The following is a 21,494-nucleotide window of genomic DNA, read 5'->3' as shown; positions in this document are numbered from 1 at the left end:
ATTTCAGAAAACATATCTTCCACAATGTAATTAAAAGGGCAAATTTAACAGTATAGATTGTTTACTATAAAAGTACTATCTAAAATAGCAACATCTCGACTAATGCTTAAAGAGCCTTAGAGTAAAATGAAAGTAAACATTACAGTTGCTGCACATTTTGTGCCAGCAATTTACATATATTTCTTCTTTTATTACTCTACTGTAATTTTAATAATGCAATGTTTACAATTGTTAGAGTCATGTAGCATATAAATAAAGGAACCAAGCCAAAGCTTTCAAGAATAAGTTTATTATCTCTAAACACAAGATACAAAAGATAAGACATTTCCAATGTTGAATGATTAAGCAGCTCATTGACACCCCCATGAGTCAGGACTCTCTCACCTTCCTGAGCTTTGATCTCCAATTGTTCTGGTTTGTCCACTCTTCATGGGTTCATTCATTATCTCAGGATAGCTGCTGCAGTTCTAAGAAAAGTATCTTTACTCAGATACAGAGTTACCAAAAAGATAATATCTCCTAATACATCTTCTTTCATCAAGAAATAAAGTGTTTTCTAGAAGTTTCCTATTGGTCAGAATTGTGTCACAGGCATTCTTTAACCAATCTCTAGCAACAAGAATGGAATTGTCCTGATTGGCATAAACTAGGACTGTCTTAACCCTGGGGTGAAAGGAGAGTTTTGTCCCTTTGTATAGAACAAAGTGCTGAGGTTCAGTTAACAAGGTTGAATAGAGACCGAATGTTTCATGGAGAACAAGGTATGTCCACCATTTTAATCCTAGAACCATTTAATGTATAAGAGGACTAAAAGTCACAAAGTTTAAGTAGATGTTTACACAGCTAAAGTATAGTAGGTGATAAATTTAGGTACTTTGTCACCCTCCAAAATCCACTTCTTTGTAGTATTGACCACTTTAAAAATTATTTCCTTTTCCAAAACTGTGAAGCTATGAAGGAAAGAATATTAATATGCAGTAAAGTGAATTGTCTTGTGGAACATTATTGCAACCTATACTACAAAAAATAAAAACAAAACAATTGTCTCCATTTTGTACTTTGAATGCTATCCATGTGAATGATCATTCTACAGCATTAATGGAAATGATTCCAAGACAGAGGTGAAGGAACACTGAGGAGGTGAAGCTAGAGATGATATTTTTTTTGGGGGGGGCAAATACTTCAGACCCCTTAGGAAGGACATCTTGCACAAATTATTTCATATCTCCTGAGACCAGGCTCCTCTAGAAAGAATCACAACCTAATCATCTCTAAATTAACAGATGCAACAGGTGCAAGGAGAAGGTGAGTAGAAAAGGAAAGGAAGTATTTAGATTCTCATGTTAGAGTCAGAAACTTTGTGAACTTCGAGTAAGAGAGCTGAGCAGGGCGTGGACACAGAGGGTAGCTTAGTGAAGGATGGTGATGCCAACCTGAGACCAGAGACCCCCCACCACCCCCCTGGTGACCTCCTGGCATTGTGTCATGGTGTGTACCACCACTGGGCTCCAACGGGACAAGTTACTCTCCACAATATATTTTTTAATAAATGATTGAATTCTAAGTTTGGGAGGAAGGCCTAAAATGTTCACCTGGATATCCTACATACTTTGACTATTCAAGAATGCATCATTTATTTTGATAGACTTTTCTAGAAACTTGGCTTTCTTTTGTGAGGCTCAATGAAAGGCATTAACATTTTTTTGGTAAAACAATATAATTTAAGGCAAGCAAATGTGCTTTATCTTAGACAAAAGTACTGGATTTAACCATCCAAATGAATAACACAAAATATTCTTTAAATTTAAAGAAACAAATAATCTACATAAGCTTTCTGAATTTCTAACATGAATATAATGAAATCATAAAGCAATATTCACATTCTCCACAACTCTCAATACAAATTTTTTATAGACAAAATGGCTGCACATTCCTGTTTTAATATGTTCTTCTAGTAATAGGAATATATTAAAGCAAATCTCAAAATGCTCCTTTTTGTTTTCCAGATCAGTTCACCAAAGCACAATAAAATAATTTAAAAGATCTTACTGGATAGTGGTAAACTTATAGAAATCCCTAATTTGCAAAAAAAAAATAAAATAAAAATAAAAAATAAAAATATTTGAGTTTTTTCACATATAATCAGGAAGTACAACATTTGCTGTGGTTCGTTCTGTTTTGCTGTAACTCACAATGTTTTAAATTCAAAAGGTTTCTGCTAGGATTGGATTATGATTATTATGCAGGAGCATATCCCAGTATAAACAGCTTGCTTGGCATTTACATATTGTTCCCACATGCTTCCATATCTGACTTCTCAGTAAGTCAGAAGCACATATTTTATTGTTATGGAAATAACACAGTTTTTTATTTACTATAGAATCTTGCATCTCTACAAACAGAATGATCCAGTACCACTGAGTGTATGTAGCCAATACCTGAATTCATAATAATGTTATAAATTGACAAAGCATGTAAATATTTCAATCTAAAATCTGCATTTTTAAATGCATAATTATCAAAGGTTTTATACAATGCATTCAGAATTTCCAGCCTAACTAATTGCATTTATGGCAATGAGAGTCAACTAGTTGAATCAAAACTTGAGGTCTTAAGCAGCTTTTGTTTGACATAGAAACAGGGAGGCTCCCTCCTAGGGCCATATAAGCAGCACAAATCTGCCATATCTGCAGTAGTCATTTAAATTAATCCTCTTTCCTGATACTAGAAATAAGTCCACTATTTCCTATAAGGAATATAATACCAAGATTTCTTGAAAAAGCAAACATTAACGTCCTTAGAAATGAAAGTAACTCATATATTTGAGTTCTTAGAATTCATGCCATTTTGCTGTTCTCATAGAAAGTGTCCAACTGTCACATGGAAAACTGCCACACGTACCTGAATAGCCAGTGGATGAGGGTCACTTCGAATTTTACTTGTCTCCATTTTGTTCATTCATTTTCCTAAAACAGGGATAATTTGCTAAGTGCTAATAACAATAATTTGCTAAATGATCACTGGCAACAACTCAAACTCGATAAAAATAGGTCATTCACAGAACATTTTGGCTAAAACGATTCAAAACACCAAATTTAAGCTTTTTATTTAGACATGAATTTTTACAACAATTCTAAATTTTTTCACTTTTGATTTATCTGTAGGGACAAAAAGAAAGACCCCTTTTCTTAAGATCATCAAAAAACATAGGGTCTTTAAAAAATCTGCTACTGAAAAAAAAATAGCCTCAGGTAGAGTCACAAGAGGAAAGGGCAGGCATGGTTTATCAGAAGGATATGCATCATATACGGAACACGGAACACCTTCCTTGTTAGTTGTTGCCTGTTTTGTGTGCAAGCACATCTTCAAAATCAGATGCTCCATTCCTCTACTGTGGTAAAGCTGGTGCCATAAAGTCATGGCAAAGGACTGCAAACAACTTTGTTATTGTAATGGACCTTTCTTTTTCTTTTTTTTTTTTTTTAAACAATAGGTCAAGCAGGTGGCATGTGGCTATGGCTGGGTCTATCTCCATCTCCAGGGTGCCAAGATGTCCCTCAGAGTTCTGTGGGAGGAATTTGTTGGTGGGATTTGGATTGTAAAGGCAGGAGCATCTGCTGCCTTCCTGGTCTCATTACCATCCACACAATTAACTCCTGCGGCTCAGCAGCCAGAACCAAGGACTCAATTTCCCTGGTCTTTGACAATGCTCATTACCATTCATCGGAACTTAAGAGTTCTCAGGCTTTCAGCTCAATTGAAACTTCTCTCTGGGAAAAGAGAGCACATACAAGAAATCACTAGGAGTGAAGAATGAAGAAGCAAATAGAGGCGCCAACCGACCCCTGAAAGCAATGGAGGTTCTGGAATGTGGAGCTGCATTTCACTTTATAAAAACACGCACATCTTCCAAGATTGCATCTTCAAAGGCCTGTGCTGAGTCTTCTAACATTTTCATTTAACAACTGTGTCTATTTCTACTCTTTTTACTGATTGCAGGTCTGATTTTGCTTCCTATAGAAGATTTGGCCAAGACTAAAACTGTCTGCAAACAAAGCTTTGAGTAATTTTCAGTGGAAATTAAACAGAATGTGTTGCTATGCAAAGAGGGAAAGATTCACAAAAGATATGACAAATTCAGATATCTATATATTTAAAGCCACAGTCGTCGGATTAACCAGTGTTAAATGACACAAATATCAGAAGTGCTACCTGAAAATCAGAGTGGTACAGTCTGTCTCTTTAACTATTTGGTCTTGTGATAAATATTCATAAACCTCAGTTATTAACAAGTTTATGTTAGCCAGGAATGAGGTGATAATACATTATTTTTTTTTCCCCAGGGCTTAAATAGCAGACGTCTGTCATTTATTGCCATGTAGACTACAAAGCGGTTAAGAAACCTGCTTTCTTGTATGGAATAGTGATGTAAAGGCTGTACCTTTTCTTAAAGATAAAAATTAATTTTGAAAAAGAAACATTTAAAACAATCTGCTCAAATGGAATAAGGCTTCTTTGTTTGAAACAACAAAAGAACGATTAGGCTGTTAAGAGCTGCAGAGGCCCTACACCAGGAAAGCTTTGAAGCTTTATTGTGTTCTTTTATGAAAAAATTAGGTCCTGACAGAAAAGTTGACAGACCTGTAGGCAAAAAGTAAGATTCTACTCCAATCACTACAATTAGGAAAAAAAATGATAATATTTGTGATACCACAACAGAAAATTTGGCATTTATTGAGCTTCATATTATTGATTCTAATTATGCTGTTTTTCCTTTGAATTCCCAAAGTCAAACAATTTCATTTACGTGTGTGCAAGTGTGCATATTTTAAATTTGGCATCAGGAATAAACAAACTGTGTGAGAATTATGTAGCTTGTTTTAATTTTAAATTTTATATATCATTTTGTACTGCCCTTCAAAATGCAAATTCGCTCCAATAAAATTCAAGAGAAAATAAATGTCTGGAGTGACATATAACATACTCACCAGCATGTGGGTGGAGAAAGAAATCTTTATTTCAGACGTTCTAATGCTTATAATTTGTTATAATTCTTATGTGAAGAATAACTAATGGATAGTTGAGTCTGCAGAAAGTGTATTGCCCCAGGCTGCTTAGACCGAAAATATGGCAGTATCTGAGTTCTTTATGTTTTTGTCCTGACTTAAGTGATAGCACTCCATTAAGAAACTTTGCATACCTAAATGTTCTTGACAGGTTAGGATAAAATATTTAAATTATTTCTGTTACGCTAGGGGTCTAGTACAAACATCTCTGGTTAATTATATGACTCATGACAAAACTATGAAACTCAAATTTTGATTGTTCCTTTTTTCTGCAGAAGTGTGTTTGCAGATAGTGCTAAAATTCGCATCCCATAGGAATAAAAAATTTATTATAATTTGTTTCTAGAATTCTGGTATCCAACCTTTGCATTTCTCTTTTTTACCATCTCAGATCACTTGCACACCCCAACCCCTTTCCATCAGAGCTTGGAACCTCTGTCCCAGCTCATCTGGAGCCAGTCCTGTCCTGAGTCAGGAGATACAGGAAAGCTGGTCTTCAGCAGTAACTGATGCTCACCTTGAGTGTGGACACTAAGCCTGTTCCCTACCTCTTTCTCCTTTTCTGTTCCATCTGATAATTGACCTTCACACATTCTTTGGTTTCACTAACTTTATTGCCCCGCCATTCGAACTCCAAGTTACGTAATTCTCCTCTAAATTCTTTTGGCTCTTGCCTCTCCACCAGCTGGTGAAATACTATGATGCTGACTCTCTTTTGGGGATCTCCACTGGAGTCCTTATTCTTTGCACTACCTCTGTGCATGTGTGTGTACACACACACACACACACACACACACACACCTGGAGAGTACTCATGATCTCCTGTGGTGTTGCCAAGCACTCACTGAGCGAGGGTATGTGGCTTGCTGCCAACCCCCCTCATGTTCTGCTCTCTGCACTTGATTATCTTTCAATGCCCCTAGGTGTATTTCCTCTCATTTGCTCTGCTCTGAAACAGGATTTGTTCTAGTCTTTCCCCTCATGGACTTGCACCGTCATGGTGGTTAGCCAAGCCTTGCTTGTCGTGCTTGCTTATGCTTACAATAAACTTTTAGTAATACTTCTGCTTGTTCATGCGTCACATTGAATATGAGCGTCACAGAAACTGGAACACGTGCCTATGACTTAATTTCCATTTCAAATGGTGTAGAATTCTATAATATGGGATATTGTGGAAAATGATGAAACACAAAGAGATAGGTTATTAATATAAGTAGATCTCCAAAAATAACAGATTGTGTTTTATCTTTGTGAATCTTGTTACTGATATTGTCTCAGGTATCATTGTTTTTTTTTTAGTTGTAGTGTACCTAAACCAAAACAAACCTATATTAATTAATAGGACAGATATTTTGACTAGAACTACTTCAATACTTGGTTTAAGCATTTTTATGCAAAAGGAATAAGAATTGATCATAACTCATAGCACATATATGTTATATTTTCTCTAAAGAATTCAACTTGCATGAGTACAATTCATATATATGTGTATGCATACTTTCATTGCTTAGTTTTATATGTATATGTATAGTCATATTTCAAAATCACTTTTTAGAGGAATGTAATGATACACAGCCACATGCAAAAATATAATTAAAATAATAGAATGCACTTTCTCTCCAGAGTTGTGACAACATCCAAATGTTCACTAAACATTTACTAAAATGTTTTCTAAAAAGCATATGCTCCCAGGCACATGAGTTAAGTCCCTGAGCTGATACAATGTATAATGGAACAGCTGGTATCACCTTCTACACTTAAGGAATATACCAATTATAATATTTCCATGATGAGAATAAAAATTAACCTGAGTCTTTAAACTTTAACATACATAAAAATATAATCAGTAATTACCTTATTCCTCCTTGTGTGTTAAAAAAAAATTGATTTTCCTCATAAGATTTTACCATTTACTCAAAAGGAAAGAATATCTGTGTAAGTCAGTAACAGAATTGACATGCTGAATTTAGCTTTTAGATGGAATATCTACATTATACTCATGTTACTAATCAATGTTAAAATGCCACATTCACATTTTGCCTTGAGTGCCCTTTTAAAACCATCTTGTTATTAAGATATTATTTGGCTGTTTTGCCCTTACGAACGTCACCTTAAATCATGGAATATGGCTGTTAAGCAAATGCAAAATATGTCAACCATGCATCGTACAGCATATGGGCAATTTCTATTAAAGAAGTTGGTATGTGGATAAAAGTCAAACTATAGAATGAGAGTATTAGAATCTAAATGGATTTGGAAGTTAACTATTCTGAAGGCTACACTCATCAAAATCCTTGGGTAAGCTGAATATCATTCCTGGTGATTTATATTCTTTATCTTGCATAGGTAGTTTAAATATCATCACTTAACTCTTTCTTCATTACAATTTAGTCAAAATAGAGTTATAATTTATTTTTTTAAATATTATTTTATCTCATTTTGTTTATAAATGGTAGATTGTTTATTGAGGTGCCTAATGAATGATTGCTTTACAGAACTGATGACATTTGATCATTCTGTTCAGGGTCATCGCGGTCTCCTTACATTATCAGTGGCTTATTCTTATTAATTTTTTTAGTTGTTAATATAACTTTGATTTTATTTATTTCTATGTGGTGCTGAGAATCGAACCCAGTGCCTCACACCTGCTGGGCTAGCGCTCCACCACTGAGCTACAACCCCAGCCGCAGCAGTGGCTTATTCTTAAGGATTCAGAAATGTAGATGTAGGGTACTCAAGAGATGCATGGCCCTGCCTGGTGGCTCTTCCCCTTGGTTGCACCTTAGAATCACCAGAGGGGCTTTACAAAACACTGGTGCCTGGGCCCCATGCCCAGGGTGTCTGGTTTCATTGTCTGTTTTGCCTGGGCATTTCAAAAACTTCCACAAGGGGACTATAATCTTACAAACAAGAGAATTTCTCAAAACAAGCAACTTGCCTATGAAAGACATGCTTGTAGTAGTCATAAAATATGAAAACGAGTAAACTAAACTCTAATTTGATAGAAAGATTGTTATTTGTTTCTTTTCCATATTGGAATATAACAGCGGTGAGGTACATAGAGGAAATGGTCATAATGATAAAAATATAAGTGGAAGGGATATAAGAATCTTGTGAAGTACAGAAGTCAGCACGCACATGGGTAATTGAGGAGGACAGGAATAGGGTGGATAAAAGCTGAGCTGTCAATCTTTTTCTTTATCTTCATAGAATGCACATAAGAGTAGAAATGATAGTACACAAGGAGGAAAAAATGACAAAACATCCATATTAAACAATAGTTATTAGCTGCTCTGTTAAGAATAAAAAAAAAGCCTTTAAATTGGAAACAAATCTGCCTTTGACAATTCTCTAGAAATGAGTTCTTTCTTGAAGAAGGACAAGTTAGGACTCAGTTGTGTATATGATATTCCAGATTTCCATGCAACCATGCTAACAGCATACAAATCACATCCTTGATTCCTGCTTAAAAGTCACCTTCGCTCTCCCTGAAAAATGAACTGTCAATTCAGAGGCGATTGCAAAGAGAAATGGTGATAGATGAATTCCAATACAAATGTTACGCTTTAAATAACTTGAAATGTTGTGAGAGGGGCTGCCAAGGATGGTGTGAGGCAAACTGGGAAGATGGCCCTGGGAAAGCATGTATTTAGACTCAGTTAGTGGTTCTCTGAAAGAAATGGGCTGGGTCACCCCTATAAGGGAAATGGAATATTTAGGGCCACAGGGATGGCAGATAGTAGAGTTTTAAAATTTAAAGACTTTTCCTTTTCCCATCACTATGAGGGAGTGCCTGGAAGACTATTTAGTACTTTCTCTGTGTGCCAAGTGACTTGAGCAATGTGGAATTGATACCTTACTCTCAACAGCTCAAGTACTGAAATTATTAAACATTAATTTTTCTCTTAGATCATATATTACAGATGACAATTGACAAACAAAATTTCAAAGGGCACTGTTTAAAAAAAGTAGATGAATGCTGTGAAGGCAAGGTATGCCATCAGAGGTTGAGATCAGGCTGGTGGGAAGAATTCTGATGGACATTGAGACAAGGTTGCTCCAATGTATCAGTCTGTGATATTTAACTTTCAGTCAAATGAAAGGTGAAGAAATGTTACTCTCTTCCTGCCCTGATTTCTTTCTCCAATATACATTTACAATTATTTGACTAGATCAATCAATCTGCCAAAAAATTTAAAAAAAAAATTTTTAGTAGTTCATTTCCTGATCAATAGGCAAGTCTTTTTTCTTTGTTAAACGGAATGACTTATCTACCTGGTAAAATAGGTAAACTATTAAACATTATTATAATTATTATAAAATCAAGTAATTGAATGACAATAGCATAAAATGAATTATTTGGAGAAAGCTATCCATTATAGCAGTACATGTAATCTCAAAATATAAAAATAAATCTATAATTAAACAACTCAAGTACTTATCAACACTGGACTTTTCAAATAAGTTGTGTTTAAAAATCCATCTAAAATGGGACTATGCAGCTAGAATGAGAAGCATTCTGTGAAGTTGTTGTCAAGTCTTGGGGCTATCATATAGAATAAGGTGCAGATTATCTAGGAAAGGTTGGATATCATAATGTATGTTGGGTGTACTTAGTTAAATTAGAAAATATTGGAAGTATAGTCCACATTTTTAAAATAGTTTATCAATGGAGAAATGAGAATAAGGTAAAAGTGAGTATATAAGCTAAATTTCTTTGCCTATATCCTACATGTAGATTGGATTTTGAAATTTGTAAAAATATGCTATGTAATCATAAAACAAAGGTAAATTTTAAAAATATCTAAAAATAAATGTAGCTTGAAATAAATGATCATAGATGTTCTAATTGTGACCTCTTAACATTATTTCCATTGAACGAATCCAGAGCTTATTGTGGAAATAGTTTCTTCTGGTCTGAGACAGGAAATGTATAAGATCACCCTTGATCAATTTGTAATAACAAAAATCAAAAACATCAATGAAACCTTTAAAAATAATGTTTTAATGATTCTGGGTCACACCTAAATAAACTCCCACTGGCCAAAGATGGATTCAGTTGAGCATCATGAAGGATCATAACTATAATGTGTTAAAACACATAAGACAAGTATAAATCCATGAATTCACAATGAAAATTTTAAAAAACACAAAAATTTTATTGATCACTTTTTAAAGATGAAAGAGAACCACATATCTTGTAAGTAAAGAGAAAGAATTAAGAACCATCCCCTCTTTTCTAAACAACTTATACTTCTGATTAACCAAAGAGTCAATATGACTTCTTTAGAGCTATTCTAACAAAAGTTAATGTTAAATGGAGAATAAGGTCATTTTAAAATTTGTATTGAAATAAGGGATCTAGGCAATGATCATCAGTGACTGACAATATCACAAAAAGACACTCAGAAAAATCGTATACCTCCTGATGGAAATACACCCACTCTTTAAGAAGCAAACTCACCAGAAACATTTAAATGGAATCTGCTCAATCTTCTGGAGCTATTTTCCAAATTACAAGAAATACCGTGTAAAAAAATCATGCTAAAGACACTGCTGTGATACAATCAGCAAAACTCAGAATGTGGGAAATTCTGCAGGAGTAATAACCCAGATCGTCAATAAAAAATTACAGAAATATTACAGAGCTGTGTGGCAAGCTCTACACTAAAAAGATTTCAATTCCTCATAAAATATGGCCTTTATTCCCATTCATGTTTCAAGCAAAGTAAACTTAAAGCAATTAGGAAATTGTTATGACATTATGAAGTTTTTTTTTCAAGATATGAGAATGGCATTATGGTAAGTTTGATTAAACAGTCCTCATGAAAAAAAATCATTATGTGAAGAAGCATAATTTTAACCCTTGGGTTTTCCAAGAGGTACCTTAGAAGATACTTGCTAAAGAAATAGTCAAGAGTGTGGTAACAGTTTTATATTTTAAAAATTTACATTCACAATTAATAACCAAAAATCACTCACTTAATTCACTTGCCACTTAAGCCTATAGATTATTGCTGTTGTTTTAATCAATAAGTCAATATGGCAATATCTAGTGCCAGTAATTCAGAGACTGTTCCAAGCAATGTAGCTTTCTGGCCACTATCCTTCCTGACTCTGACTTACAACCTGAAAGTACTGGGAATTTTTAATCTCTTATTGATTTATAGTCTAACTAGTCATTTCCGGCTGCTCCTGGTGCCCGTGTTTGTGTTTGGTCAGACAGCAATACTGATGCCCGAGAAGGTGGAATCAATCAGTGGGAAATAGATCCCAGAGTAACTGGAATATACGGAGGGTAAAATGGTAAAGGAAAGTTGGTGCATATTCATTACCAATCCAGCTCCTTCTCTGAGGTTTCCATTTGATCACGCAAAGTCATGACTATAAGACATCGTTTGATATTGTTTTCCAATATTTACATCTTATAACTATCTAGAAGAAGATGTTTATATATGTGTGTGTGCACTTGAGTTTGTGGAAGTGTATGTGTGTGTATCAATGAGTGACAGAAGGAGAGAACAGAGGGAGGAAGCTCAGTGTGAACCGCACAGGCACTCTGGAGTTAGATATCCTTGGGTTTGATTTCCCTTCTGCATTGGCAGTGGCCAGTCTCATACCCCAACTGAAGCGCTGAGCCTCACTGAGTCTCAATGATCTTCTTTAAAATGGGTTTCTAAAAATTCTAACCCCATAGACTTATTATTTTAAGTGAGATAATAAAGCTGTAGAATTTATTACAGTTCTTGGCACCTCGTCATCTACTTAATGACACTACTAGTAAACTTAACATGAATAACTTAATCTCAGCTTTTAAAGTAAATTACTATATAGAATTGATAAACCTTTCCTAAAAACTTGCATAGAAGAAGGGATGAAGTTTTTAGGAAAGGTTTATCAATATTTTTTTATTTCCTTTGCTTGGATTATCTTCAGTGAACCAGAAAAAAAATGCTGTTTCAAACCAGTAATGTTGTAAAGTTGAGTTCAGAATTCTGTGAACATTTTCCATCCCTGTAAGTAGCATACTTAAAGATCAAACTTACTCTTTGATTTTCTATAAACCAGGACTCTCAGATTAGAACTCATTTAAATATTTCCTGAGGAATATCTAAGAACACAAAGAGAGACCAATATCTGGCCTACTTGTTACAGACATCGGTTTCTACAAATAAAAAAATTCAGTTTTCAAAAACAGCATCAATTTTACTGTTATTATTTCATTTACTTTTAATAAATTTGATAGATTATAATAAAATATCAAACTTAATAACAAGCAAGCTCTGAAAAATCTCAATTCTTTCACTCAAAACAATCATATTATACAAAAGCATGTCTTCACAAACTTTATTAATTTGTGCATCAACAGTAAGGTTTTAGCATATCTGAGCACCATGTTTATCATTACTTCCCAAATTAGTTTTTTTTTTTTTTTGGTCAAATTGACTCAGTATTTTCAACTTAAAAGTTTAAAAAATAAAATTTATATCATTAATATACGTGTGTCAGAGAAAAACTAGTATGTAATCAAATCAGTTGCCAATATGTAAAACCATGCACAAATATATATTTATACACATATATGTACACATACTCAATGATGACAATACATAATTTTAAAATAAAAAATAAAATAGAATTACAGCTGGGGTTGTGGCTCAGTGGCAGAATACTTGCCTAGCACATGTGAGGCACTGGGTTCAATTCTCAGCACCCCTAAAAAAATAAAATATAAAAGAAAGTCCTAACAAATTTTTTTAAAAGATAGAATTGAATCAGCACCCCTTGGCATGGAATTTCCTAAGCCTTTGCATGAAGCGTGTCCACTCATCTCCCTGAACATCCAGCTTCTCTTTTTATGCTTCCTTCCCCTCAGTCTTCCTCTTGCAGAACACTAAACGTCATTGATCCTGTGTGCTATTCACGACCCCATGTCCCAGGGCCTTTGTACTTATTATCTCCACTTGGTTCTCCTTCCTTTTCTCTGTAGGTAGTCAAAAATTAATTAGTCTTTTCACCTTATTAGAACATTGCTTTTTCAAAGAAGTCTTCCCTGATCTTCCGGACCAGGTCAAATTGCCTATTGCAGGTGATCCTATTATAAGTGTTCTATTATCTATTATAGGAATCCTACGAACCTCTTGCCAAAATAGTGATTTTTTTCATTTGTTTTTAAGATTCTTTGGTTTTCTTTCTCATCGGATTCTAAATTGCAAGAGGGCTGTGATTACCAGTAGTTATGCATATTATTTTATCTCTAGCAAAAAGACTAGCCCGTAATGAAGGCCAAATATACTTTGATAAATAATTTCTCCATACTGCTGTCCATATTGGCTGCATGGAACCACCCAGATAACCCACTCCTTTGTCTATACACAAAGGACTTAAAAACAACATACCACAGGGACACAGTCACATCAATGTTTATAGCAGCATAATTCACAATAGATAATAGATAAATCTATTAGATGACCTTCAGTAGATAAATGGATAAAGAAAATATGGTAAATATACACAATGAAATATTAGCAGTGAAAGAAAATAAAACCATGGCATTTGCAGGTAAACGAATGGAGTTGGGGAATATAATGCTAAGTGAAGTTAGCCAATCCCAAAAAAACAAATGCCAGATGTTTTCTCTGATATAAGGAGGCCGATTCATAATGGGGTTGGTGGGTGAGCATGGGAGGATTAGATGAACTCTAGATATGGCAAATGGAAGGGAGAGGAAGGAAGGGGGCATGGGGGTAAAAAAGATGGTGGAATGAGATGGACGTCATTACCCTAAGTACATGTATGAATACACGAATGGTGTGAATATATATAAAACCAGATGTGAAAAATTATGTTCTATATGTGTAACATGAATTGTAATTAATTCTACTGTTATATACAACAAATTGGAATTAAAAAAAGAAAAACTAAAAAGGAAAAAAAAACAAAATAAATGAATGAATGAATGAATAAACATATTTGCACCATATTTTTGAAAGTATAAGGAATCATACTTCTGTAAGTAATCCTACAACTATGTATTTTTATTACCTATAACCACATTGAATTTAGACTTCATTACCAGATAAGTGACACTTATATATGGTTTTTGAGATATTGCTATATATTTCTCACAAACATTATATCTCATTTCTCAAGTAAAAGAGTGGTTGTCAAAGCAACATTTTGGTTCAAAATTTTTATTTTTGGAATTCTCTGAATTTTCTAAACCTTCTCAGGCAGTACCATTTTACTACTGGGATGATTTTACTTTCACATTAGATGTCTAATTTTTAAATGAAACAGGTCATTTCATAATCATTGAAATAAAAGTCAAAATTCCTTCATGGACTACCAATACTCCCATAATGTGATCCTGGACTCAAGGTTGGTTTTCAGAGTCATATTACCTCATATTCAAGATTTGATTGTGTCCAAGATATTTTCACATAGATGTTTTATCTTCCCATAGTTACCAAAAGTTGAGCAGAGCAACTATTCATATCTCCATTTTGTAAATGTGATGCCTCAGTGAAATGACCAAGATTTTCCTAATAATTTACAATGGATGTTCTGACTCCAAGAATCATAGAGTTAAAAGGGACTTAGTTACTAAAATGAGTAGAGATTAATGAATCTCAAAAAATTTTGAGGTTCTTGTTTCGAAGATTCCATTTAGACATAGAAACATGTATGGTAATGAAAAGAGTTGGGATGGAAAATAATCAAATAGTTCAGTGCACCAAAAATATCATGAATGATGTAGAAGGATTAGAACTTTCAGACATAGAAACAGCATAGACAATGATATGATCATATATGAGATAACCAAATGAAGTTAGTGTCAAAGAAGAAAGGCTCTGTCCAAAGAGGCAGATCAATTATACAAAAATGTCAGTGGGAGCTCAGTGGAAACTAACACTACCCAATAATGTCAAAGCAGAGAGAATTAGGGTTCTAGACCCAAGGGAACTGTCAAAGAAAATGCATTCATTTTTACAGAGAAGCAAGTGTGAGTTTCAGGTACCATTCTACTGTATGAAATGTCTGAGGCTATTTTCCTGAGACAGGAGTGTACTAAGATAAAAAAGAATGAAAAGAAAATCACTTTGAATAGTCAGAGAAGAGGTCAAGAGTTGCAGCGAGTGTGGATGAGGAAAAAGTTGACCACGTAAAGTGCTGAGGGTAGAGGGGAGGGCAATTTCTGACTCAGGAGTCCTGAGCTTTTGTAGGATCATCTTCAAATTTGGAAAGAACAAAAAGACCGAACATATACAGATAGCAAATTTAGACATTAATATATTGGAAAGAACTTCTGTGTCACCTTTGTGATCACAAGAATGACTGGAAAGTCAGAAATGGGTGAGACCTTTCACATTTTCTGAGATTCTAAAAGAAAATCAACAAAACCAAAGTATGGCATGTTCAATCTTGTAGTTACATTTTGATTTCAAGGAATGAAAAAATGTTGTCATTAAGTTTTCATGAAATAAGTTATTGTGTTATTTCATACAGGATACTAGAAGATAAGAAAAAGTAATGGAATTCAGCAAAACCTACTTTCTAATACCATCATCCAGAGAAAAAAGGACAGAAGGAAAATAGAAAAGGAACTGTTGAATGAAGACAGAAAAAAATCTGAGGTGATTTCTCAGATGAGATGGTCCTTCTTTTACTTCTTTTTTTTTTCTTAATTCATCACTGTATGCATGGAGAATACGTGGTTTGAAATAAAATGGGACCTCAGTTTGATTTGAATAAATATGTATGATGCATTCTGTGAAAGTCTCTGGATGAGGTATACTTTTGGGGATACAGAATAAACAAGGCTTCACAGAGATCCACTTTTGCACTGGAGATGAGATGTGCATATAAGAGTAACACAATCACAGTGCTGGTTGATGTCATGGTGGGGAGATGGGGTTCTGGGAACCAAGAGGCTTAATTTCTATTAGGAATTTCACAAGCCTTTTTAATGGATGAGATCATATATATATTTGATCCTGAGTATTTTGTGGAAATTATGTAAGTGGGAATGGAAAGAAGGGAACCAGCAGAAGCCCAGGTATATTAAAATGGAGAGCGAATTCCAAGTAAGTGCATTCTTAAGATGACAAAACTAGCATCTCAGGTCAAAAAGGAAAAGTAAATATAGACTTTCTATATTTCGTCCCTGTTGAAAGGTATTTGTAGCATATTGGTTACAAACTCCTGTGGGGATTCAATGGAAACTCTTGCTTCTCATATTCATATGCACATTCAGGTAATATTCTGTGCACTGTTTTATTAGAGTTTCAGGGAAGGCCTTATTGAGCCATCAAGGAACCCTGGTTGTAGACAGTGGAAGTCAGTGAAAATATGAACAATGCCACATGCTTTCTGAAAAAGGGTGAGCAAGCCCTGTGTTCCTTGTGAATATCATCTTCACCAACCAGAACTTGGGATGCAACATTGACTTAGAAACTGATGACTCTTACCCAGGTGTGGAAGGACTAAACCCTTTCACAATACTAAGGGTAAGTGCTTTCAAGAAATGAACATCCACCAGCCCTGATTGAGCATATATCCCTGATTGTATGTGTGTATCTAGAAAACCCCCTCTGATAAGTGTGCTGCTTTAAAGGAAAAGTATATGTGTACTTTGAAAGCTGAGAAAAAAAAATGACCGGGTTTTGTTCCTTCCTCATTATTTGCATAAAGGGATTTTTATCACTCAGACATTTCTAGAATTAGAAAACAGCTTTCACAGATTTTACTCTTTGAAAATGACAATATCTAATCTCTTTGCTTTCATGAGCCTAGCCTGCATTGCCAAATATCTCAGAAGGGGAATAGTAAACTATTTTTCACAGATCCTCCATAATAGATGAGATATGAAATGAATTTCATGGAAGTCAAGCACCCTGGAGGTTATTAGTTTGCAATAATATATAACATTATTCTGACATCATATCATTATCATTATTATTTTCTTGTGCAACCAACCTAAAACACTTGAAAAATTTATCAATTTCACCATTTATGGATCTTAATAAAGAACGTGTGTCCTTTCAGGAAAACTATTAAGCTACAAAAGGCACTTATATTTTAAGTTATAAATACATGCCCTGAATATTTAACTTATCCAACTTGAAATAAACTGAGAAAACATTTAAGCCATGTTTGGACAATAAAATATAAATTTTTTTTAGAACAGGTAATAGTATTCAATTAACACATCAAATTATTGAATTGAAAGTATGAAAAAGTATATACCTGTAGTATAAGATGTTTAATTTTAAAATCAAAATAGGATAATAAGCAGTGATCATTTTCTATCTATTATTATTTAGTGTTAACATTTTTTTTCATATTAGTATGTTTAGTACGTGTGAATACATATATGTGTGTGTATACGTGTATACATGTATGTCTATATTTTTTTCATTTCTATTCAAAGAGAGAAATCAATGTTTATTCAGTGTCTCAAAGGTTCAATGTTGAAATTCTCTTGAGAATTTTCAAGCAACCTTCAGAATCAACATTGAAGAGCTAGGAATTCAGGATTTTGTCTTTCATTAACAATTATTTCCTCACAAAGACTCTAAACTAGTATTAATCAACACAATGGTATCTGTTTGTTAAAACTAATAGAACCATACACTTAAAAGCGGCAAAAATTATATAAATTATACCCTGATAAACCTGAATTTTCAAAATATCACACATGAAGTAAATGAACAATGCAAAAGCTTTAATGCAGGGCTGGGAATGTGGCTCAAGCAGTAACATGCTCGCCTGGCATGAGCAGGACGCTGGGTTTGATCCTCAGCACCACATACAAATAAAATAAAGATGTTGTGTCCGCCAAAAACTGAAAAATAAATATTAAAAATTCTCTCTCTCTCTTTTAAAAAAAGCTTTAATGCACCTTATTAAAAACACATAGTAATGTTCTTTACAAATGTCGCTATGAGAATGAGCTAAGGAAACATTCGTCAGGCATAAAGACTGTGTCCTAAGGAGCACTACAATTAGAAAGACTTAAAAATAACTTGAAATTCTCCATTTATCAATAACATTGTTTCTTTAAAAATATTAATTTAGCTTTGATTTCACTACAAAAAATAATCAGCACATTAAATATTAAACAAATATTTCCTTTTAGGTTTCTGGTAGGAGATGTCAAAATAATATTTTGATATATGTACTATTTTTCAGTGTTTTTATCATTTAAAAGATTTATGGTTATTTGTCTATTTAGCTAGCAGATGGGAAGTGATTTTTCTGATGTTCTGTATTCATCACAGAGTGACTGCTCATTCCTATTTTCCCTCTATTTCAGAGGAAACCAAAAGAAAAATAACTTCCATTATATTGGTGTTGCTTTCATTACTGTGCTATTGTCAGAGCTCCTTACACTACTCCTAGATATGAGTCAAAGCAATGAGTAGCCACTACAATAAAATGCAGAGCCTTCTTGTGCTGTCTCCCATCATCTAGTTCTGACTCAAAGTTTCTGTCTCTGCTCACCAGATGTGTACGACTCTGACCCATCTTTCCCTTCTGAATTCAATTGTTTGGCTTTTCTGCTGACCTCTTCTTGATTCTATCTCTAGACACTTTGCTTGTCTTTGGTTTTAGATAAAGCATTATTCTCCCATTACTAGTGGAGAAACTAAAACTGAAGGGCTACTTCCCGAAAAGGAGTCTAAAGAGTGTTCAAATCCTAGGCACCTGTATTTGGTGTTAAATGTTAACAAACTTTCCATATCCCTTTTCAAAAATGGAGGTGGTGAAAGGAGTTCTCTGCACTACCGTCTTAATCACTAAATGTCCAATTCTCCCAGCTCAAGTAGTAGGAAGAGCGGACTGCTCCCAAGATGAGAACACAGGAGAGCACCATCACCTTCTCTATCCTATGCATCTCCGGACTTCGCTTCCCTGGGGATCCTATCCTAGAACTCTCTTCTTCCCATAACCTATCCCACCTGGAAATGAGGAGTGTCCTGTCGCTTCTCCAAACAGCATCTCCCTGGAGTATTGCTGTTACTTAGGCAAATCATGTTCCCCATTCCAAGGAAGAAGAAGAGCTCCTCATGTGGTACCTACGAGAATCTACCAAGGAAGAGCTTGTGTGAGAGTTGACTTTGTTCACTTTTATTCATTTTATCATTCTTTTCAAGGGACTTGGATTTAAAATTAGTTAAGACCCCCTCCCCCCAAAAAATAGACCACATTAGTTTTGGTTCTTGAGTTATCCTTTACAGCAAAGTCAGAGCAAGTATGATTTGGTGATAATTCTTTTTCTTTTTAAAGATTTTCTTAGTATATGCTTTGTCAAATTCCAGAAGATTCTGTTTTGATAGTCTCAATAGCTATAATTTGGATTCATACACATGTGGAGACCTACTTCATATACGTGGTTTGTTATTGGAATAAATTCAAATATTCCAGTGGTTCTATTAGCTGATCACACACTCCTGTATAGGATAATACTTACGGAAAAGTATTAAACCATGTTTGAGTAATATTTACAAATTTTACGCAATCCATTCCTTTAAAAAAAAAAAACTTTATGAAGGAGGCATTATCATTAATGTCCAGTAGAGTTTTGAATAACTTTCTTAAAGACACAATGCAAACAGTAAACATTTGTATTTATATTTGAACCCAGAAAATCTGGATCCAGAGCCTATGCTTTTAATCATTCCCTCAGTTTGACTTTAACACATGCCAACTTTAACAAAAACTCTTCCTACTTTGTGTCAGAAACCTGAAACGACTGTTATGACTCCAAGTTTTGGTGAAGTCAATCAACTCTTGCTCCCCATCTCACTGTCACCTTGTTACCCCATAATATCTGAAACAGATCATTCTACAAAAAAAAAAAAAAAAAACTTGTGCCAGAGTGTGAGGAGACCAAAGGAATCATAATTATTCAATTTGTAAAATTTGACAAAGAGCCCTGCAGGGTGGAAACAAGATTTTGAAGTACTGAATTTGAATTTTCATACTTCTAATCAGAAGCGTGTATATCAACAGGATTTAACATACGCCAATTTTTAGCCCTCGTTCCTGAAAGAGCTGATTGATCTTTCAACTACTTGTCTTCACATACTTCAAAAATTACACAGAAGAATGATGGGTTTGCAAAATACCTAGGTTTTAAAACTCTTTTCCTTCCTCCATCTCACGACCTTGAAAAGCAATATTATATTTCTAAGAGTGAGTTACATCAAAAGGCAGTTATTTATAGAGGCCATCCCTCATGCCATCCTTATAGATTATAGCTTTCAGAGGAAGTGAAAATTCTTGTCTATTGTGGTTTAGAAAAAATTTTCTAAATATTCCTGGATCTTTTTTCTCTCACACCCTTTCCGTAGGGTTGGAATTTGTTTTTGTTCTATACACCGCTCACTCCATTATTAGAACATTTACCTCTTGACCCCAGGGTTCCTCAACCTGGGTACCAGTGCCAGACTGAGATGGATAACCATTTGTGGGGAGGGGAGGTGTCTGCTGAGTCTTTTGGGGTTTTGAGTAGCATCCCTGCCTCTCTGTTGGTGCTGGTGATACTACTCTCTCCCAGCTCCCAAGCTGTGACAAATAAATGTCTCTGCACTTTGCCAAATGTCCTCCAGTGAGGGGAAGGGTGGAAATTACTCTGTGGTTGAGAGTGACTGCTGTGGAGCCTTGAAAGATGCCTTGTTTCCTAAGTAGATGTAAGGTCACCTCCACAGTCTTCAGCTTTAAAGTTTTTTCAAGGAGAACTTAATGTAAAATAGCGTTAAGACATGCAGGTGATGAGAGCCGTTATACAATCAGAAATCTCTCATGGGTTCTGGCTCCAGATTGCCTGGATCTGAACTCTGATTCTAGTCCTTAGTGACTGCATGAACCTCGTCAGCTTCCTCATCTGTAATAGGATAATGACCTTGTCCTGATTACCTTCTTTTGTTTCTCCAAAACATCTCCTGGCCTTGTCTTCCCTAACTGGTGGCTGGACTCCCAGGGCTTCACACATTTTCCCATTCTCCAGAAGAGGAACTTAAGCTTCCTTAATAAGAAAATGAAGATTATTAAGCTCATACATGGGAGAGCTGAGTTTCGTAGCTAGGAGCAATGTCTAAAACCAGAGCTCATAATCCTGATACAATACTAACTTTCAGTTTTAACAAGACTGCTAATGAGGAGAATTTCGTACTCTTTATTTAATATTGAATATGCTGCTAGAGCTACATGTACTTTTGCATGATCTTGCTATGATTTAATTCTCATGTATTGGTATGAAGATTATCATCAGCTCCCTTTCCTGAAGGACTTCACACCCCAAGCCAGTTTTGTATGTTCTCTGACCTCTTGAACATTCTTCTCTCAATCTGCTTGATTTGTTTCCTCCCAGCTTTGGGATTTCACTGTGAAGTATCACCTCAGCAGAAATCACTGTCTAAC

General features: G+C 34.7%; 1 protein-coding gene across 3 annotated transcripts in view; it reads right to left on the bottom strand.

Annotated features, from left to right (window-relative positions):
* Nucleotides 1–273: 273 nt before the first annotated feature.
* Nucleotides 274–21,494, bottom strand: part of LOC110596967 (uncharacterized) — a 79,325-nt gene continuing 58,104 nt past the window's right edge. The window contains exons 7-9 of one of the 3 annotated variants that reach the window (XM_078022127.1): nucleotides 20,991–21,099; nucleotides 2,902–19,157; nucleotides 274–467 (exon numbers count right to left, since the gene is read on the bottom strand). In XM_078022127.1, coding sequence (XP_077878253.1) covers nucleotides 19,137–19,157; nucleotides 20,991–21,099 — 130 coding nt within the window. In that variant the 3' untranslated portion in view covers nucleotides 274–467; nucleotides 2,902–19,136. Of the gene's footprint in view, nucleotides 21,100–21,494 lie in introns of all 3 variants that reach the window. The other 2 variants (XM_078022126.1, XM_078022130.1) reach the window with 2 other exon arrangements.

This window comes from Ictidomys tridecemlineatus, chromosome 9 (assembly GCF_052094955.1).
Source record: "Ictidomys tridecemlineatus isolate mIctTri1 chromosome 9, mIctTri1.hap1, whole genome shotgun sequence".
Taxonomy (NCBI): domain Eukaryota; kingdom Metazoa; phylum Chordata; class Mammalia; order Rodentia; family Sciuridae; genus Ictidomys; species Ictidomys tridecemlineatus.
This window is presented reverse-complemented; position numbering and strand designations above follow the sequence as displayed.